At 38.6% G+C, this 22,140-nt stretch overlaps 2 protein-coding genes across 4 annotated transcripts; both read right to left on the reverse strand.

The window, feature by feature from the left end:
* Positions 1 to 1,546: 1,546 nt before the first annotated feature.
* LOC140947390 (integrator complex subunit 13-like) lies at positions 1,547 to 14,991 on the reverse strand. 3 transcript variants are annotated; one of them, XM_073396473.1, is made up of 22 exons: positions 14,685 to 14,991; positions 12,561 to 12,635; positions 11,641 to 11,828; positions 11,302 to 11,376; positions 10,959 to 11,037; positions 9,680 to 9,805; positions 9,356 to 9,440; positions 8,442 to 8,549; positions 7,798 to 7,841; positions 7,588 to 7,633; positions 6,750 to 6,824; positions 6,567 to 6,670; positions 5,850 to 5,931; positions 5,480 to 5,556; positions 4,918 to 4,989; positions 4,560 to 4,645; positions 3,964 to 4,045; positions 3,702 to 3,786; positions 3,536 to 3,596; positions 2,938 to 3,098; positions 2,651 to 2,798; positions 1,548 to 1,751 (listed from the first exon to the last, which is right to left on the reverse strand). In XM_073396473.1, exons 1-22 carry the CDS (start codon positions 14,925 to 14,927, stop codon positions 1,718 to 1,720), a joined length of 2,136 nt encoding a protein of 711 aa, XP_073252574.1. In that variant the 5' UTR covers positions 14,928 to 14,991; the 3' UTR covers positions 1,548 to 1,717. The 3 variants fall into 3 exon arrangements, with proteins under 3 accessions (XP_073252575.1, XP_073252574.1, XP_073252576.1); XM_073396475.1 differs by having other exon boundaries at positions 1,550 to 1,751; positions 12,556 to 12,635; positions 14,685 to 14,722; XM_073396474.1 differs by lacking the exon at positions 12,561 to 12,635 and having other exon boundaries at positions 1,547 to 1,751.
* Positions 14,992 to 19,953: 4,962 nt separating this feature from the next.
* On the reverse strand, positions 19,954 to 22,107 carry LOC140948665 (uncharacterized). Its single transcript, XM_073397934.1, has one exon. The coding sequence runs from the start codon at positions 21,941 to 21,943 to the stop codon at positions 20,225 to 20,227; it is 1,719 nt and encodes a 572-aa protein (XP_073254035.1). The 5' UTR covers positions 21,944 to 22,107; the 3' UTR covers positions 19,954 to 20,224.
* Between the last annotated feature and the right edge of the window lie 33 nt (positions 22,108 to 22,140).

Raw genomic sequence — 22,140 nt, forward strand, 5'->3', positions numbered from 1 at the left:
TGCAAATTAAAGACGACTTTTGTTTGTTAAGTTACCCGACAAAACATAGGAAATCCCCGGTTTACCTGCTGAGTTTATTGTACTTGTCACTTAGCAACAGCGAGGAGTTAAGTTCCGCCTTTAAGGAAAATCTTAACGGCCCATGCCAAGGTTGCGAAGCAAATTGCGTACAAAATTTGCTACAAGAAACTGAATCTGAAGACACAATTTGGAGGCGCGTGACGTGGAAATTTGCTACACGCGCGGGAGTAATCATTTATTATCGATTAGTTACTTGATCCGACACTCTCATTTAGCTCTCAAAAAAAAGCTGCTATTAATGTCTCAATTTGTTGAATTTTAACGCCATTTCATTTTTTGGGAACTGCTTCGATAGACAAAACAAAATGTCGGAAACTCATCACGGTTCAATAGTAAAGAACTCAACAAGAAAAGGTTGTTGCCCGAAAAGGAAACCTTCTTCGCAAACTCCGCGCATAATTTCCGCCATTCTTCATGGTAAAGCCACGCTGATACAAAGTTATAGAGCGGTGAATCTTTACCGCTTTGAACATGTAAATGACAAGGACGACGCTATGGTGGTTATAGCAGAGGAGTGGCCCTTTGGAAGACGAAAAGTTCCGCCGGAGAAACTAAGTATCAGTGAACAGCCAGGTAAATATTTTGAAGTTGTTTGCGCTTATAAGACAAGCAGTGACTGTATCACCAGGAATTCTAAGAAGAAATAAAAGAGCTTAGGAACAGCACAAAGGCAGCGAGGAATTAGTCCATATGATCCACCGAAACAAAGACTTTCAATTTCGATGAACTCCCTTGAAGAGTCGAAGGATTTCCTTGTACACGGCAGCCCGGTCGAAGGTTAGCGAAGTCACTTTGCTTCTGGAATGGACACCGTATATGATATGATTGTAACCTTTCCAAAACTGTATAATTTATCATTACGAGACTTCAGAGTCATCTCGTAACAATGTGATTCAAGTTTAAGGTGATGTTACACGGGACGATTCGTAACAACGATTTTTAACGCTACACAGCATTGCAATGTTGGAACAATGTTGTGACTATTCGAAACAATGCCGCAACAATGCTGCAACTCTGAGTTGCCCGAAAAATAAATCGTCGTTGTGAATCGTCTCGTGTAACATCTCCTTTATGAATCACTCAACCTTCAATGCAAACCTTTCTCATGTAAGCAGCATTAGAGAGTATCAAGGTTTGATCTCTTTGGTGCACTTGGTAATAGACTGATCTCCTTTGAATATTAGGGCCATTTAAACAAGGAAAAAGTCGTCTTCAAAACGACAAAAATCTGTACCATTTTGAAGAGCTTATAAGCTGCGTCTTAGCTCAGTTGCTACCAATAATTTAGTCTGGAATACATACACGAGAACTTCACGTCCTCGCGTCTTCTGTAATACGCGTCATATTTTTTCTGGTATAAATAATTAATGGCACTATTTATTGCGCGAAACTCCGAACCAAATTGTATAAAACGATGACAGGCGTGTTTGCAACGGTAAAATTGCATTTATTTTCATTCATTACAAACAGAAGTGTTGAGCTTCAGAGAACTGGTGGCGGAGTGAGCATTTTATGCCTCAATAAAAGATTTCCGGCCTTTGGTCCACTCGATAAGAGATCCCATAATCAATAGAGGAGGGAACTGAAGTGTGTAAGGCCTTACTCTTTATGTACAGTACATACGTCAGCGCAGATTCTATAACCATTCTTCAACGGGGGTTCCTCTTCCACTGAAAATCAACAATACAATAAACATTAACATTATCCTCAGCCGGAGTATGTTACTTAATGCTACCTCTGGTTTGGCTTGGTTTAGATTACATAGACTAACAAAGTTTCAGTTAACTTCCTTATCATTCATTTATAATATTTCGCAGTTTTTAAATTGGCTTTAATCCCAGCTAGTGGTCTATTATCAATGCTGCGTTCTTATTGGTTGAGTAATTACTAGGCTATATGTTATAGCCCACTAGTAGCGAAAAGCGCCGGCTTTTTGGCGGCAAAAAAAGGATTAAAGTCTAGCTATAACTAGCTCAAGTTTCTTTGTCTCGATATTTTTGACCGACTAGCTGGATTTTACTAAAACAATTATTCCTCTCGCCCTCATGGCCTCTGAGTCAATAGCCCATTCGGCCCACGGCCTCATGGGCTATTGACTCAGAGCCCATTCAGGCTCGAGGAATAATTGTTAAATAGCCTGCTGGCGCTGACCAAATTTGAAAGATGCGAGCAATAAAGCCATCGATACAATGGTGCATTACCCCGACATACAATCGCAACCTCGTTTCCTGGCAGCGGCGCCGGAGCCTAGCTGTTTTAGCATCAGTGAAAATAAGTTCACAGTTATTACAAGACGGAGTGGGCGAATAACTGACTAAAACTGAACAGAAAAAATACACTAATATGCAAAAAAAAAATTGCTAGATGGACGTCATCTACTAATTGAAGAGATCGTGTGAGGCAAAAAGCATGTCATGTTCCGAAACTGTGTAGATAAACCGGCAAATCTTTTGAAGAAAGTCTACGAGAAGGTAAGGTTGCGCTCAGAAATAGTTTGAATGAATAATAAAACAATTATTGACTTGGGGCTTCAGTGGCACCAGTCTCAGTTTTTCCCGCGCATTTTCACCTGCTGTTGCTTCCCGTATCGACGGGGGTTGAGTACAATTCGGCTTTGTTCCCTGTTGACTGCAGCCTGCCAGCAAATTCTTCGTGCCGCGAAGCAGCGATTGTGTTCATCTTATTTTTCCACATTGACAACAGTGAGGTTGCAGCGCCTATAATCAATCAATTTAATACTCAATCAATCAGTCAGTCAGACATTACTGAGTCGTAATTTAAGCAGTCAGTCAGTGAATCAATTCTGAAATTAGTTAAGCTTATTCTTCAATGCTTCGCATTCCTTTATTTCCTCACCTTTCCCTGTCTGTTTATGGAATCCTGGTTGATTATCTCCACGAAATTTCTTGTGCGCCTGCTCTGAGACCGCTGTACCCAAACCTCTTTTAAACATATGATCGTTGTTGGTATCACCGCGGTTAAAATCCGTCTTTTCTCTTTCGGTCATGCTCTGGTATCTGGTGATAAAAAACAGTGTTAGTTAAGTCAAGTCAATTTTTATTTAACTCACACAGAATATTAGTACTACTTACAATTTGTTGTTTTAAAAATAGAACTACAAAATGTGAAAAAGGAAAGGAAATTATTTCAATTTTAGATTGATTGTGTAGAGTTCGGGACATCTAAATCTTTCGTAGAACTAACCGCGTAGGTGACCCAAAACAAGAATACGAGTAGAAGAAATACAGTGACAAAAAAGCTGTTTTAGATATAAAGTATTAAGTGTACTTCATAAACTAAAAGTAAAAGTAAAGAAAAGAAAATGAATCTCTTCCGCTCAAAGTGAGATCTTTATAGATCTTTAGACACTTTAAAATGACTTGTTGTCCGAAATTTAACTAGTGCTCTACAAAAAAGTTTCCAAAAGAAATCATTTCACACTTCGCAAGCTGACCTGTCGATCTCCTGCCAGGACAGGGTCGCTTCGGAGAGACTCGATTTAGTGACTCCTCCCTCTGTACAAAATAAAAGAAGGGAAATTATAATATAAAGTGCACTGATCCCAATCAGGGATTGAGAGACGTAAAGATGAAACCTTTCGATGTCAATTGACAACCCACTTTCAATTTCATCCGTGGGTGTCTCTCTCCTTGGGCTTCCTGTGGCACTGCTTGAAGGGCTTGTGCCTCGCAAACATTCCAGTACCTGAAAATTGTGAAAGATATAAGTCCAATGCAGCAGTATTCCCAGCAAATATCTGGTAAGATTAGCAAAAAACTATCATAGCCTTCAAAGTAAATGAAGAACCGATTTCAAAATCATACCGATAGTCCAGCAGTGTCCGTTTTAGAGACAGTTGACAATGTATGCAGTTACGGTTACCTTTTCATGCATCTTGGATGTTCTGCTAGCAGCTTCAAGAAAGGTGTCTAACTCGGCCCACACTTGACGATACTGCTCTTCCCTGAACAAACAAACAAACAAACAATCACAAAACAACAAAGATCGGAATCAAAACTCATGACTTTCAAAAACCTGTCCGACTCTATCAACAACTAAGACCGCGTCCGCAATTAATTGCCAGATTTAGAGCGATTCCATGGCACACGGAAACAATTCTTTTTATCAGTTTCCGCGCTTACTCTTAGGAACCTTTCCCGAACAGACCCACCGCCTGTTGAACATGGGCCTGGAAACCAGGGTAAACATTTAAATAAAGGGAAAAAGCTTTAGTAGGCTCAGTGCTCCAACCAGGGAATGTAAACTTTCACGGCACTCAGTGTCAACCACCATCGTTTCAGTGCCACAGAACGGTACCCCAGAATGACCATCATGTGCAATGACCTGGACACAGCCTTTTTGCCTAAGCAGAAGGACGGACTTGCTGAAGTGAATAAACCATTTATTTTTCAGTGCCTTATGTTTTTTTTCTTTTCGCTTCAAATAAAGTTTAATTTCCAGCCTTGAAAAGCTTTTACCTCTTTGGTCCTTTGCCCCTGATTCCTGTCATGGAGACAGGAAGAGGATCATTTCTACTCTCCATGGCCTGAACTCTGTAAATTACCTGAACAAAACAAAGAAAATAATGTAAAATGATACTAAAGTATGACATCTTTAACTTCAATAAACTTACTCATGCTTTCCTTTGAAACTGTCTAAGAAACCCTTTCCCCTCGAGAGCCAATCCCATCCAATGCTCTTACAAGAACTGGATTTTGATCTGAAGTCACTGAGCGATGAGTCATTTACTGGGATCAACCTGGTAATGTACAGCTAGGCTCAGAGAGTTAGTTTGTTACTAGGAGTTATCACAATAATTGTTTTGAAAGTTCTTACCCTTTTACACTCCAGCATTTCGTCCTCTGTAAGAGCCTCTTTCATCAGCAGGGTGGGGAGGGGTTCTAACAGCTGTTTGGAGGCAAAAATATACATTCTGAGTGGTGAAGCTTGTAAATAACAAGCAAAGTTGACGGTAACGTAACGTCGAGGATCAGTTGACAGTAGTGCGTATTCTCTACTTTATACAACAAGCTTGGATATTGGCATTCAAAAGAGCCATTGGCTGCGAATATTGGTCCATTTGTGAGCTTACTGTATGATATGTGTGTGTGATAAGTGAAGAGATAACAGATAAAGAGATAGGCCAAACCACCGTGAAAATTCCTCTTCTCTTTTCAAACAGTAGTGTGGAATCTTTTACATCCCTTTCTAGTTAACTAATAAAAGACGGATAAAGGTCAAGATCAGCGGCTTAATGTCACCACCCAATATACAAAACAGTAAGGTGTACAATTCTCCCAAGAATATCCCAAATAACCCTCAGCAAATCTAGACACAAAATATTACATGGAGGAGTAGATATCCAGTATTTCAGTTTATCCAACAGTATTTCACAAACCTGCATCAAGTTGCAAAGTATTGTTTCACTGATCACCAGGGGCCAGTACCTTGTGCAGCGCTCTAGTCTTGAAAGGCCTGTGACAAAAAAAAAACATTTCTCAACTGTAATTGTTGTTTCATGCCCTTAATTAGTCAACAATGTCATTCTTGGGAGCTGTGTGATGTACAACATTTTTTGTTGACCTAAAGATGTATGAGAGTGAAAAAAAAGAATTTTCTTACAGTTGTGAAAACCTTCAAAAGTATAATGAACTTTCATTTCTTTAGCAGAGTATTACTTTGCCTTTTCATATTATTTTTAAGTGTTAAGCCTAACAAAAATACAAGAATCTTATTTAAAGTAAAGAACACTTATGTTATGTCTGTACCTTTTTCCAAGGGAGATTTTCCTTTCTTTTTATTCCAAGAACATGGTGCAAGCCTGTTGGCTTTCATAAATTCACCAAAATCCTGTTGATCAAATTGTACAAAACAAAAAAAGCTACAAGTAAATCGTTATTAAACCAAACGACACGCATTCAACATCATATTTGAATTATTATCTATTCAATGTAGATTTGTAAATATCTGTTAAGCAACCAAATAATAAAACCACCTTAGTTTCCAATCTTTGCTTAAGTCATTTGCCTTTAATTTTTATATCAATCCATTTTTTTTTTCATTCATTACCCTTAATGAACATGGTGGATCCTACATTCTCTGGAAGACTATTGTTCATAAGCCCGTGGCTTCTATATAGGCTTCCTTGCCATAACCATATCAAAGATTTGTAAAAGAGAATATTTTTTTATTACTCTCCTCTTTAATATATATATATTTTTAATTTATTGTGTTTTGTAAATCATAAATATACAGTGAATGGTTAAAAGCAAAATAAATGAATGAATAAATAGCCTGTTCCAGGCATTCAGCTAGAAGAGTGACAAAGAAAAAAAAATTGAGAGGAGTTTTTTCCCCCCGTTTTCCCGGTGTACAATTTAACTCGCTCCCCACTATCTGACAGCCGCACTCTAATATCTGAACGCCTTGAACAGGCTAATGAATGAACGAAATGAAAGTAACTAAATTCTACGACTCCAACTTACGTTAATTCTATAGTCTGTGACACGGCCCCCACAACCTTCACTAATGGAAGGGGGATCTTCCATCGGAGGTCGAAAATTTGCTAAACAGTGAATGAAAATGTCACCTAAAAATATAATACAAGACAAGTTATAGTCAGCTTAATTAATCTCAGCAAAGTTACCCCAACAAACAATCAGAATCACCTCCATGACTTGCTAAAATGTGAGAAACTAGTTTTCCACCAGACTTTCTAGGCTGTTCTAACATGACCTGTCGACCTAAAAGTAAGCAAGAGAAGATTGGTGACTGTATATGTAATACACATTAAATGATACTAGATTATTATTTTACCAAAGCTATAATGTCAAAACATCAATGACAAGAGCTCTTCAGTGTGTACATATTACATTTTTTTGTCATCAACAAATTACTACCTACACTAGATACTGGGATGATAGACCAGGGCCTGCAGAGCAGTTTTAAAGTGCGGGGGCTGGTGACCACCTCTTTTGAACTTGCGGGCCCGGACTCTTACTATATCAAAATTTATTTTACAATTATAGTTACGAACAGCAAATTTGTCTGTTCTCTCTTTGTGGTTGTTTAGATTTGTCAGATCACTGAAGCTAAATCTTCAGCGGTGACAAGGACCTTTCTCCTGTTTCGCCTGATGGCACATGCAGGATTCACCAGCAGAGGTTTGCAGATCATGATCTTCAGAGGTTCCTGTTATTCCTTCATTTTGTCTAGAGTGTTGTCTAAACATGTAGTATCACAACCACTACTCAAAACTGTAAATTTCCAGTTTAGCTTTTAATGCATCAGAGACCACATCACCAGCCGTTTTAATTTGTTTTAAGAAACCGTTAAATTCCTTTGAGTAATAGCTATTAGTCTTCAGATTTAACCAGGAACCTTTATCAAAAAAGACTCCCTTCCGCATTGTTGCATATGGTACACAGCCTGGCTGGTTTGGAAACGTAGGAGTCTACTCTTCATATAGAGTTCTAAGCAAAGTCAATAAAAACATAATTCCTTTACCTTGAAGGAGAAAAGATATCAGGCATGCTGTAGGTCTGCTATTCACCTGATGAAAAGTGGAATTGTCTTAAACAATCAATCAATCAATAACTTTTATGAAATAATGATTATATGGATTTCATATATTTGAACTGCCACAAGTGGTGCACACGATTTAGTAGCTGCAAAAAATTAAATAAATTTACAAATTGTTGTACAGTTGTACCATACCTCAACCGGGGTGATTCTATAACATCCAGTGCATGCTTGAATTTCTGCAATGACAGAGAAAATATTAGCATTAGTGAAAAAGGATATTTATAGGCTCATTTTGATGATGGCAACGTTGATGACTAAGGAGGTAGCAAATCTACATGGTGGAGTACTGCCCAGAGGGAAATCTCCTGAAGCACCAGTAAGAACCTAAACCAAACTCAACTCATGTATGACCTTACTTCTGCTACTTGAACCCTGGCCACAATGGTGAGAAGTGAAAGTTTCAAGTTTATTTATTATATATAACCATCTGTTTACAATCCTACTGACCTGCAGGTAGCTAGGCTAATCAAGGCAGGTCAGTCTCACAAGTTCTTATAATTTACAGATTTCAAAAAGAGCTTGAAAAAGAGAGAGATCTTGTACATGACAACCAACTTGCTATAAAGCTGAATTTTAGCTTTTCAAAAGGAGCTTAAATTATTGATAGAGATCATATGTACTGTGAGGAGCACAGATAACAAAGCTGCTCTGATGCTTAATAGCGATAGTCCTTATTCCATCAACCCATCAAATCGAGGTTAATGGCTGGGAAATAGACCTAGGTTACCTTGAAACACAATTTATTGATAGATCAATGAATTTAGAAGCTGACTGACCTGGAGCAGATGTTGTTTTTGGTGTGCACCACTTAAGATGAATAGTGTCCTTTGATGAAGATGCTCCATCCTTTTTAGCTGGTAAACTGTCATCACCACAGAACAAGTCTACATGTGTAAAAATACACACAACTTATTAATGCACTTATTATGTTCAAGTGGTAACTCAAGACCTCTTTGCTTAACTTTCTGTTTATTAGATGACAGCATTTTTTTCCAGGTGGTGTATCTGCCGAGTGAGCCAGAGGTGTATTAATGCTAACAGTGCAGACATGATGTATCAAGAATGAGATGCAGCGTTTCATCACCAGATGACACACTGAGAGAAGAGTTGAAAATACAACGTGCAGTGGAGCATTTTTGATGAACTTTGAGGTGTTTCACCTGGTGATGAAACACTGTGTCAAATGCTTGATATTACTTCTCAAGCAAAATGATTTTAGAAGGAGAAATTAAGCATGCAAAAATGAGCAGTTTTTCATCTGATTCCCAAACACTCATTAAACATTAATTTCCTTTGTATTTTCTTTATGAATGTTAATGAGTTTGAGAAGTGTGGATCAAGGGGCTTGATAAAAATTTTGGGTGCCAAATGTTTTCATATTGCGTTGTAACATAATAATTTAGAACAAAATAAAAATAATTATAATAAAGCAAATAGGGTACCAGTTTGTATCATATGAATGAATGGTATAACAACACAGAAGAAATCTAATTTGTTTACAAAATGGTCAGGCCCCAGTAGTTCAAAAGGTGGATAATGCTATCCACTCGATAGGGCAATTGGGTTTCCTAATACTTATCCACTGGATAGTGATTTATCCGGTTGACAGCGCTATCTAGCTTTTGAACAACCAGGGCCAGGAGCGTAATATCATTCCTGACCAATGATGACGTCATGTCTAAATTCTCACTTGCAACAGTCTGTTCCATATGCACCTCAGCAGAGTGAAGGATTTCTACATCATAATTAGCTGAACTACCAGAATGTTGCTCTTCCTAAAAAACACAGAATTTACATTATTAACGTCAGCAGGCATTTTGATAAGACCTTGCATCAACTGTAGACTAACAGGAATTATTATTTTCACCTTATTTCATTTTGTAAAAATGTCTCAAGCCACCACTCAATTCAGACTGAAAAAGCTCTAACACCTACTGTACTTCAAAAGTTATTTAGACTTCTGTATTAGTCAACAATAGGTGGTCATACTGTGCTTACAAAATGCTGCCATCACCTTCATTGGAATCCCTGTGACTGTTGTAGATTTTAAATTAAAGTGTTTCTGAGCCATATTACTGAGCTTGCTGACCAGCTGAGAAGCTTTGTGTGAATAGATTGTTGCTGTCAAATTTGTAGTACTCTGAAAATGAGGAGAAAGCAAGTTCTAAACCTTATGTAAAAAAAACTATATGCAAGTATTTCTGTCAGTACATGTACATAAGTCTTTTTCTCAGGGCAAAGAGGGAAAGAGGAAAGGAAAGATATATTCATGTGAGACTGCGGACAAAATTGTACTAAAATTCTCTTACATCATTTCCTATACTGTATAAACAATAGGTAGGAATTTGCCCCAGGACTTTTATATACATGTACAAAGGCATTAATTTTTAGCCTAAAATTCATCTGATTGCTTCGAGTCGTTTTCTCCTCTCAACAACGTCTGAATCAACGGGCCATTAATGCCGTCCAGTGACGTCACTCACTACCCGAAAACCGGGTAGTGATTTTGATTGGTTGATTGTCTAAACATTCGCATAATTATGTATAATTATGAAAAATCTTAGCGGGATTGTCGCTTGATATTCAGCGGATCGCATCCCTGGCATTCTTTCGTGTAGTTCAAACATTTCGATAAGCTTAATCTTTATCTTAAACAGCAAAATTGCCCTTATCTTCGAAACTGAAATGCTAAATTGAACTGCCAATGAAGAATCATTGAATCATTAATCTGTCAGAGTTACATGTACCTTGGCTGTCTTTTGGCTACATCATTAAAAAAAGGTCATACAAAATTCTTTCTGGCAATTTAATAGAGGTACCTGCAATCCTAATCTCCATGCTGCTATTACACATACATGGCACATATGTAGCCAGAATTCATTTGGTCTTCCAACAAGAATGATTGGAATGCATGGAATGCAATAAATGGATCACCCGCGTTTTTACTTTCTGTTACTTGAAACTGATCATATACGTTTTGACCAGATAACATGAAACTTTATGCAAGGCAGAGTGTTGGAGCAAATGGTTTTTTAAAACTGGAGAGAGTGAAATAGTTACAATTAAATGAAAGCTACTTATTATTAAATGAAAGCTACTTTTAATAAACGAAGACACCTCTTGATACAAATGCTGTGGCTGAACATTTGTCGTGCCTTGGATTTTTTTTTCAAACAAATCTGACTTGTCATTTTCTTGGGCTCACATGTCATAGTGAAAGAATCAAGAAAATGTCTATGAACCACAAAAGGATTATTTCCTGAGCACTAAAATTAGCAAGCAGTTTTTATTACCTTTATCATTTTTTCTGTGACCTTTCCACTGTCTCCACTCAAAGGAACATGAACTAAAATCAGATCTGTGTGCTTCAAACTTAAAAAAGAAGATAATTTGGCATGTTTCACTGCATACTAGATGATAAATGCAGTACATGTAGTACATAAGAGGCTGAGAGTTGATAAGCAGTGAGATACTGTCAGTTAAATCCTTGGCAAGCCAATATTAAGGGGTTGAGAATAAATTACAGTTACTCTCTTTGCTGAACAAGCCACCCTCTGAAATTTTTGTTATGTCAAATTTTGTCAGTAACCATAAGTACACTGCAAACTGATTTTAAAAAAATATGTTATCCATCACCTGTTACTTGATTCACTTTCTTGCTGTCTTACAGCATCAGTCACACAAGCAAAAAGGGTTTGAATATGGGCCTCACTGTAAAAAAGTTATTATAAATTAATAAAAATAATTATAATGATAAAAGCATTATTACATCCTATACACTGATATAATAAAAAAAAATGTTTATCTGGACCAAATAGTCATCTTGGCTGGACATTCTCTGTTGACCGGCTATTATTTTGAGCACTGCATAATTACCTCCTTTGTCTTCATATTATTTTTGTGAGGTACAAGTTTAGAAAGTTGTTAGTTTAACTTTTTAACTAACATAATGAAGATCTTCATCTTTTCACCAACCTTTTCAAATTTGTTAAACAGATTATTCTGCCATCTCCTGTATTTTTTCTGTTTGCTTGGTTATTTTTGGAATTTTGAGGTAATACTTCACTTAGACACTGCACAGCACTTGTTAACCCATGCATAATAGAACATTCCTCTTCACTATCCTCATTAGGTGGTCCCAGACTGGCAAATGATTTGAGTATCTGTCAAATAATATTCAGTTTTAATATTTTATTACAGTCAGCCTATACTTATTTCTTTCTTTCTTTATTTACTTATTTACAAACTTCACATAGAGGCCTTAGAGATAACTCATAGAGCAAGCTCCATACACATGATCACAATGTACGACTGAGATTACATTTCAACAAGTACTACAGTGAGCGGAATTCCTGTTTCTTGACCCTCTTGGGGAAGAGAAAATGGATTGAAATAATCAGGAATTTTGCGGGCTCAAAATTACAATAAATTATTGTAATTTAACTGGTGAAAGGTAGTCAGTTTTTGTTCCAACTATCTAGAGGACTGAAAAATCAGGATTTTGCTACATATGTAGTAATAGGGTACCTATAGTATATTGTTTAAGCAACACAAAATGATCAGGCCTTTGAACAAGTTGCATATAGTTTCATGTCTGGAGTGAATTATATGGAATTTCCTGGAGGTCACATTATGCAGCAAAAAATGATCTATTTTGCAGGTAAAGTACAGGTCAAGTTCTGGTACACTAACACATGTAAGATTATGTCCTTGAAATTATTATTGTTGTTATATTTTTCTATCACTGATATTACATAAGTGGTTAGACAAAATGTAACAGCTTTATCTTGAATAATACCATCATTCAATCAAATAAGTTAGGATATAACTGTTCTATCAGTATATTAATTAATTATAAATATTATATCTATTATGACCATTTGTAATCACCTGACCTGAGGAATACACTGTTGTTCATGAGACCACGAATTAAGCACATGAGCATTTTCATCAGATACAACTACCTTCACCTATGAAACAAATATTTATGCAAGATACAGACCCTGTCATACAGTCTTTAATTGTGGGGGGGGGGGGGGGTAGGAATGGTTTAGGAGAAGACAACATTATACATAGCCAATAACTGCATTCCAGAACAACTCTGTTCCCCTTTTTAACAATCCCACCTCATATAAACATCCTCCTAACCATAGCTCTCTTTATAACTGAACTTCTTCGACACTCCAAGCTACAACTGTTTTGGTTGCCATGGCAAGCAGAATAAAAAATTGACAAATAAAATTGGAGTGAAATTTGGAGACTTGTGACCTGTGTTTCGTGGTAATGTGTCCAAACCATAGGATTTTTAATAGCCTTGAGATATTGGGCAGATCTCGAAAAATTCAGCTGTGATAGTTTGGAGGCCATTTTGATTCTCTTAACCTCTCAAGTAATATTGCACAAGGTTTCCTTTGTTGTAATAATTTTTTTTCTGGTGACCATTTTATGTTATTATTTTAGGTCACCAGAAGGGTGAATTCAAAAAAAGTTGAGCTAAGAGAAGTTTATTTTTTTTCTTCTCTTAACACATTATGTTTTAATGTTTGGATTAACTGTAAAATACGACTAACTAAAAACACTTTGTAAATAAAAGTGGAATCTTTACAGGGGCAAAAACTAAGGGCTGAGAGGAAATCTTACCCCTTAAACTAAACGTTTTAAATATTTTATTATTATTATTTTTTTGTTTATAACTATTACTGTCAAACTCAGAAAACCATGAATGGCTGAAAATTTTCAGCAATATTGATTGTGTAGTGACCAATCATAATAAAGTTCAGGACGTGCGAGCAAACCATGAAAACCACAAACTAAGACAGTATTGTTGCTGTTTGCGGTCTTGATTTCTCACACCTTTTTGGCTTTCTCTTGGCAACATAATAACATTCCATGAATATTTCTGGTGTTCACGGTTTTGTGAGTTTCACAGTAAATGCCACCATCATCAGTATCATTTATTAATTGGTTGTTGAGTTTAGAACTGTAAAAGACAAGGCCATCTGCTGGCTGGTTTCCTAACTACTTGCCATTAATGCTGTGATTGAAAGCAAACAAACTGGTCACTGCAAAATGCATTGCCATTTTTCAGCTGCTTCTGTTTAAAAATCACCTACATTAGTTATGCATGTTTTATAGCTGCCAACATTTTCTGGGTCAAATGCGTGAGATTTTTGCCTTGCCATGTTCGCACAATTTTCAAAAATGTCCCAGCATCTTGCGAGGATTTCCGCTAATTTTCTGAAGCCCTCTAAACTTTACTGAAAATTCCCGAAAAATGATCCGCCAACCTTTGAGCACTAAAAATGTCGACAACTTTAGCATGTTTTGATTTCATTAAGACACAAGGTCATCATTCAAAGCCTTTTTGGAATATTTTTGTTCAAATTGAATTACTGCGCTTTTCACAAACACGCGAACTCTAAAATTCAAAAGCCGCCTTCACAATTGCGTTTTCGCTGCTGTCAATCATAATTATGAACACAAGCAATGAACGTCGAAACACAGAAACACACAAAACGGATCGAAATCCACCAATCACAGATCACAAACCTTGACCTTATGAACCCATTTAAGCAAAGTTCTGTTTCCTAAGAGGTCCGTTAAGATGATTGACAGCAGTGAAAAACGCAAACATCAGTTGGTTTTTGAACTTCAGCGTGTTTATGAAAAGTGCACTAAATTTTCGTTATTAATCATGTTTTAAAAATAACAATTTGTCTGGATTTGTGAGTCAGGCGTGAGAAATTGTCCTTGATGCGTGAGGTTGATGTCTTTGTCCGCAGGCGTGAGACTCACGTATAACGCGTGAAAGTTGGCAGGTATAAAGTTTCGACTCTATTCATTTTAAAGTGTTTCTGAGAAATCATACGAGATTTCAGCATGCATAATAAATGTATGGGGCTGTGAGGAAATCGTACCGTTTTTTAAAATAACTTATACATCCAGCTGTTTTTGTACTTTATACTAAACATGCACTAACCCTGACTAACCTAAAATGAAGCATCCGTAAACGCACTTACCAGATATTCTTTGGGGAATATGTCATATACAATTCTACTGTACTCTACCGCAGCCTCGATGCTGCATGTCCAAGAAGTCTTGTAAACAGGCGACGTACCACCACTTCCAGAACTTTTGCTCTTGCTCTTCTTACTTCCGCTATCAAAATCAATATGCTGCTTGGACAGCCCAAGGAATTTAGGACTATGGTCTAAAACAATCACAGTTCTCTTAACTGGGGGTATACAATCGTCGTTAGCCATAGCTTTATGAAAAGTTCTATATATCGATTTGAAGTTCTGATCTGACTTTGTCCGCCATATTGAAAGCTAGGCTACAAAGCAAAATCCTTCCCAGAATTCGTGACGCGCCTTTCGGCTGTAACGAAAGGAGCAACCATGCAAGAATCGAAAGGTCTATTTGTGTTTGAGCTTTTCATTTTCTGCGCATTTCAGCGGGTAGTCATGTACAGTTTTCATGAGTGGAGCATTACCCTGGAATTAAGCGTCTCGTAGCTGTAACAAGGCCTCAAAGGATGGTTGGTTGGTGAAACAAATGAACGAACAAACAGGAACAAAGATTTAATTTTGCATCAATCAGTGTTGATCAATGGCCGACATTCAAGATCTAGAGCTGCGGCCTAGAGATAAAAGTGACTTTCCTCAACAGGCGATTTTTATCTCTAATTTTCCTCAATTCACTTCGCTTTCATAATGAGTTACAACTATTTTCTACCAAGAAGTATTGAAAGTTTATATTTTTACCCTCCCCGCACTTATTAATTTATTCAGGAGATGGTACAAATAAGGCAATTATCAAGTTTGAAGTCTATTCATTTAGTGGCTAGTTTTGTCATCGGTTTATCAAGTTTTTATCATAAAAAGTCGGCACTTTTTTGTTCTAAATGTGTTTATTGATGAACTGAGTGCGTGTCTCTCTCAATGCGTTGTCAAATCCCATGTGTATTCACAGTTTCCAACCAAGAGCCACGTTACGTATTGAGTGAGTGGGCAATTTTTACTCTTTGAATGCTATGATCAATGACATCCTCCTCAATATTGTGTTTTTCGCGGAATTTTCGTTGAACGCGAACTTTTTACGTGTCAGTGTAATAGAAGTGATTTTTTTAAGTGGGAATTTTAATCAAAAGTTTTCCTCAACTTGCTGCGCTTTTCGAATGAATGATGATTTTTGTCTGCCTAAAAGTTGTTAAAGTTGTTGTTCGCACTTTAACTTTAGTCGTGACGAGCGGGTGCAAAACAAGCTATTTTGTAGTCTTCGCATATTCATTGGTTTTGTCAAACTGATAGTGGTGATCAACATCACCGTGAGCAATCAAATGTTAGGAGTCAAAATGGTTCTTGTCTTAGCAGTTCTTTAACACCAGTTTTCCTCAACTTTCTTTGCTTTTATTGTCTACCGAGAAGTTGGGAAAGTTTGTATTTTTCTTTCCTGGTACTTTTAAATTTATTCAGGGCTTGCTTGTGGTAATTCACACGGCTATAGGCCTTTTTCAAAAATACCATAATACTCTTTTTTTTTTTTCCTCCAAATTTTTCAATTTCTCTTGGGGCGAAAGGCCTATTGTCTACTCATTCACTAGCCAGTTTTGACATCGATTTGTCAAGTTTTAATCAAGTCGGCATTTTTTTGCTGAAAGTGTCTAATTCAAATCTTAGTCTAATTGTTCACCGCTGAACTGAGTGTTGTTTTACTCAATGTATTCACTAGTATACTTTTTTCAACCAAGAGCTACGTTATGTAATTGAGCGAGTCGACAAATTTTTCTCTTTGAAAGTGACCAATCTAGCTATGCTTTGATTGCCCATTGTTGAACATAGAGCCCGTGCTTTTCTCACATATAGTTGCAAGAAAAGATTTATCAAAAACATCATCTCGTACTTGTTTGAATTTTATTTAATCGAGCGACCGTATAAATGGAGACACCAACTTCAAGTTGATTTAACTGTGTTTTAAGCCAGAAACCTCCGTCCCTTGCATTGCCTGCGGAACAGTGAAGACCGAACTCAGCTACTCTCTGGTCTGGAATGAAAGTCAAGATTCTCTTTTGCCTCCTCGAAAACAGCAGGTTTGTTCTTCGTTCGACTTTAACTTTTGCTTACGCTATCGTTTATTTTTTTTTTATGAAAGAAATTATAAGTCAATTTAAAGAAACGGGGGGGATAAGCGTTCAAATTGCCTTAACGGTTCTTACTGGTTATTTTTAGTGTAGAAAGAAATTATTCTTTTAGACTTTTTATAAGGGATTTTATGTCATTATTCTTTACTCTGTGTGTTATTGTCGCCTGAATTTACCTGTCAACATGGATGGTCCATTCGTTATGTTGCTTCGATGAATGTTCAACTGGAGGGGCAAAAATGTAATAAAGGTTTACGTGTAGTCAATAAGAACAACGCCAGTTGCGATTGTTGATGTCCTTGTAGTTAGAATTTTTCGCTTTGATTAAAGAAGTGTTCACTTCTTTAGACTACAATTACAAATTAAACTTCAAACATTGCACAGTTTTTTGTTACTCTGACTCAGACTATATACTTTTATATTTGATTAACCCCGACGTTATTAATTAATGTACCATTTGAAGGTAAATTGTGCTTTTATGCCGCATAAAGGCGATGCCAAGAAACCAACTGTTGGCAATTTTGGCGTAAAGTGCTCAGCTTGCATCGCGAGAGATACGTCCTGGGACGGTTCAGGCTGACATAAAATAGTAGTTGACAGAGGGGAAAGACAGGTGTAAATAACACTGACGGTTACGAGAAACCAGTTAAACAAACAAATAAGGTTAATTCGGACGGCATTTCTTAACACGTTAGTACGGTAGTATTTACAACAAAGAATAACACTTTCCATTCTTTAACAGGTGCTGCCTGGTCATAAAGAAAAGCAGAACAATTTGCCTTGCAAGAAAGTCTTCAAAATAACAATAAAAGTACTGCCACGGTCCTTAACAAGGATATGCAGCCAACTCATTTGTGTGTCTATCATTTTTTCAGTATATACCAAACCTATGGTAAGTTCATTTTTTCACAACACAGTCGGCTAGTCGGCTCTTCATGCAATTTTCCATTGTTTTGATTCGTTGAGGTGAAACAAAAGATCGTTATTAAAAATAATAACCTACTGTTCAAAATTCGGTGACCATAATATATCCCTCCCGGTTCTAAAACTATAAAAAAGTACGCGCTCGGTCATTATTTTGTTGCATCTTTCTTTCCAATAATTTCAAGTAAGTTTTTTGGTCTCTCCGACAATTCTGGTTTGGTATATACGCCAAGACAACCGTATCTTGTATTTAGTTACAATTTAAACCTCTTCGGACCTAACAGAAAAATATCAGAATCTAAAAGAAGTTTACGCTTTTGAAGTTAGTAACAAAGTTCGGTTTCGAACACAAAACGAAACCTTACCTTAGCTAAATTCCTTAGCGTGAACCGAAAAGTAAAATAAAGAGAAAAAAGGATACCAAATACCCAAAAGAAAACAACCAAGAACAGAAGGTAGGTAAAAAGGTAAGTAAAAGGTAGGTTTATTTCATTTTTTCTTTCTTGAGCCCTGGGGACTAAGTGCTCCGCCCAAGGGGGGAGAGCCCTGGGGACTAAGTGCTCCGCCCAAGGGGGGAGAGCCCTGGGGACTAAGTGCTCCGCCCAAGGGGGGAGAGCCCTGGGGACTAAGTGCTCCGCCCAAGGGGGGAGAGCCCTGGGGACTAAGTGCTCCGCCCAAGGGGGGAGAGCCCTGGGGACTAAGTGCTCCGCCCAAGGGGGGAGAGCCCTGGGGACTAAGTGCTCCGCCCAAGGGGGGAGAGCCCTGGGGACTAAGTGCTCCGCCCAAGGGGGGAGAGCCCTGGGGACTAAGTGCTCCGCCCAAGGGGGGAGAGCCCTGGGGACTAAGTGCTCCGCCCAAGGGGGGAGAGCCCTGGGGACTAAGTGCTCCGCCCAAGGGGGGAGAGCCCTGGGGACTAAGTGCTCCGCCCAAGGGGGGAGAGCCCTGGGGACTAAGTGCTCCGCCCAAGGGGGGAGAGCCCTGGGGACTAAGTGCTCCGCCCAAGGGGGGAGAGCCCTGGGGACTAAGTGCTCCGCCCAAGGGGGGAGAGCCCTGGGGACTAAGTGCTCCGCCCAAGGGGGGAGAGCCCTGGGGACTAAGTGCTCCGCCCAAGGGGGGAGAGCCCTGGGGACTAAGTGCTCCGCCCAAGGGGGGAGAGCCCTGGGGACTAAGTGCTCCGCCCAAGGGGGGAGAGCCCTGGGGACTAAGTGCTCCGCCCAAGGGGGGAGAGCCCTGGGGACTAAGTGCTCCGCCCAAGGGGGGAGAGCCCTGGGGACTAAGTGCTCCGCCCAAGGGGGGAGAGCCCTGGGGACTAAGTGCTCCGCCCAAGGGGGGAGAGCCCTGGGGACTAAGTGCTCCGCCCAAGGGGGGAAGTGCTAAGTTTTACTTGGTAAGTCCCTAGCGCATAGCTCTCATGGATATTTCGTTATCTATCACACCCTTCCTTAAATACCCAAACTTCGAACAAATACTTCAAATGTACAAGGGAGATATTGCCGAGCAATGTATTACCTGCTAATCAAAACTTAGATACCAGCAGAAAATTAATTGTTTGGTACATGGTTATGCTGTGCAAAAATTTAATACAGGAAAACAGAAATGACTACAAAGATTTGCAAAAACATCTTTCCCTTGAAAAAAACAGTCTCAAGAAATTATAAGAATCCTTCTCATCCTGTTGAAAAGGAACCTGTGATTATAATAATCTAAACTGGTTATCATCTCATATTCTGTGCTAATAGGGCAACAGCAGCCAGATTTCGATTTGGCAACAAAATCAGTTGAGAGATTTTGCCCTAAAGGACCTCTCTAACGTTTTGCCAACTAAAAAAAGGAAAATAGATCTTTTTCTCCCCATCCAGTCCATGCAATGTTCCAGATGCCGCTGTTCAAGCTACCTGTAGAAAACAACAATCATTGGCAGCTTTGAATTGAGGGGAGTGGGAGGTGATTGGATTTTTTTGTTCTCTGAAGTTACCCCATCTGAGGACGGTGTCTCCACAATTTTGTTGTCCATTGAAGGTCTTAAACAGGTTAGATGGTATCATTACAGCCGTGTTAAATGTATGATTTTCTTCATTTATTTTGTGATTGAAACATATCAGCGCTAAATTACACAAAGGTTGGCTTTCTACTTTTACCTTTATTATTTGGCAGGATAACAGAGGAGAGCTATGCTTTGACTTTAATTCTCATATTATTCTTTTCACAAGTCTCTGAATTAAAACAATCAGTCTACTGTTCCTCCGACTATTCTTTGTGTTTCCTATGTTCTCACTTTCCAGTGCTTTGATGCTTCCATCAGGTTACTCCTACATTTGCTGCCACCAGAGACAATTTACTGCTACCTTCATTATCTCCGTGTTTGGAGCTGTCAGTTGATGCTGACAACCAAGCTAGTTCGTTACCGCTTCATCTCGTAGCCTACTTTCCAGTGCTTTGTGCTTTGATCATATCATGTGCCTACATCAGCTGTTGGTATGAGTTGTTCACTGATGCCTAAACATTATCACCTTCCACCAGTGTGATGTCACCAGCTGTTGCTACATTTGCAGGCTGTGGAGTTAATTCTTCACTTACTTTATGCTCTTCCTCAAACTTAACTGTAGCCACACACTTGTAAAAGCCATCCTCCTCTTTCTTATTCATTGAACAAAGGTGCAAGCTACTCACCCGCTCCTCCCCAAAATCAAAGTCAGTCCAGGTTGCATAACTTTCCAATGGAATTTTCCTGATTCCTCTCTTTCTCAACTTTGGACTGCGAGTCAATTTCATGACTGTTAAATGGGGGCTGAACTCTCTAGAATCTGTTGATGGGATTCCCTCCTTTGCAAACGTATCCCTTACAACATTTGCCACTGTATTCAGCCTTACAATTCCCTCTTCTCCACAAAGTTTCACAAAGAGAACTTGATGACGGAAGTGATTAAGGCCTGCAAAATTCAGTGTCAAGGCACTATTTAGCACAACCGGTTCCAGAGAAGTTCTGCATTGATGCAAGACTTCTGTTGCCTTTTGAATTTTCTCCTCATCCTCCAAATGTAGAACTAAGAGGGTTAAGTGCAAAGTTGCAAGCGGAATAAGAGCAGGCATCAGTTTTTCATCATGAGAAACAATTGAATCCTGAACGATCTTAACACCAGAGCGTATGACAGGATTTGAGACACGTATGGCTATAAAATAGTTTGGTATTATCCTTTTAGGCTTTTTCTTCAGTTTAGAAAGACTGTCTTTCATGTCCACTGCTGCGATATCAACGTCATCATCATCAGATAAACCACTGAGCTGCTTCTTTCTTGTTCTCTTATTCCTCTTCCACAGCTTAGCTTTATGTTTGCCTTTGGCCACCCATCTTACAGCATCTCTGCCTTGCATGTCCTCATCAAACAGGTTTTTCAATCCAAGAGAGTCATTATCACTCTCACTGTCATCCTCTGGAACATAAACCCTTGACCTTTTTCTGGTGTCTGTTACACCTCTTAAGGTGTCCTCACACTGCAAGCTCTCATCAGAAAGAGTGTCTAATCCAAGTGAGTCATCATCATCATCACCATTCAAAATGTGACTCTCCTCATTGCTGACATTCTTAAAGCTACATGGATTTCCATCTTCAGGGTCTTTATCATGCAACTCTCTCATCATTGAATCACCAGCTTCATTCAGAGAGTTTAGACTTGGTGATTTCACAGAGAGCCGATCAGATTGTGTCGTTAGTGCACAAGCTCCCTCCCCTTGTTGATCATAGTTCATCTCATTCTTTAAGTTTAGTGGTGCCTCTCCTTGGAAGAAACTGCTGTTAGGAGAATTTATTTGATTCGCTGCTGGAGAAAGTTCTTCATGGCAACATGTTAAATCCATGGTCACGTGTGCCGGGTCCCCATCGCCAAGATTATTCATAGTATTTGACTTGTCATGTTCAGTATTTATGAGTTCGTTACACACTGAATGCTCCATTGTTTTGTCCATATTTAAATGCCTAGTATTTTTATTGGGTGGCCAGTAAAAATAGACCGAGTTTCTCCCAACTCCCAGCTTTGAATAACAAAGTGAATGTTGAGAGAAGTAGCCATTCCCAAGGCTATCGACCACAACAGTACGACTTCTTGTCTCTGACGGTTTGTTTACACTAGAGCAGTAAAATCGCACGGTTGACCTCCGGTGACAACGTGACACAAGTTGAAGCCAGGCTTTTGATGGCCGAAAAGTGTGAAATACCATGTAAACAAATCGTAAGGTTGAATGCGACACACAGCTGTCTTATCCTGCAAGTTGTTCACAAAGAATTCTTCAAGAATCATTACTTAATTGCCCAGGATCTTAAGTAGTAGAATCGCAGAACGTCCCGAAAACTCGAGAGTGAAAAGTAACCTTCACTTCCGTTGTAAACAAGGCGAAGCTAAAGCAAAGATTGGAAG

This window comes from Porites lutea, chromosome 9 (genome assembly GCF_958299795.1).
Source record: "Porites lutea chromosome 9, jaPorLute2.1, whole genome shotgun sequence".
Classification (NCBI taxonomy): domain Eukaryota; kingdom Metazoa; phylum Cnidaria; class Anthozoa; order Scleractinia; family Poritidae; genus Porites; species Porites lutea.

Excerpts from the sequence above, each read along its gene's own strand:
- LOC140947390 (XM_073396473.1), bottom strand. The coding sequence starts at position 14,927 with ATGGCTAACGACGATTGTATACCCCCAGTTAAGAGAACTGTGATTGTT. Across the intron at positions 4,646-4,917 it reads AAATGCTGGAGTGTAAAAGG|GTAATTTACAGAGTTCAGGC; the intron begins GTAAGAACTTTC and ends TGTTTTGTTCAG. Across the intron at positions 3,099-3,535 it reads TCCTGGCAGGAGATCGACAG|ATACCAGAGCATGACCGAAA; the intron begins GTCAGCTTGCGA and ends TTTTATCACCAG.
- LOC140948665 (XM_073397934.1), bottom strand. The coding sequence starts at position 21,943 with ATGGTATTTCACACTTTTCGGCCATCAAAAGCCTGGCTTCAACTTGTG.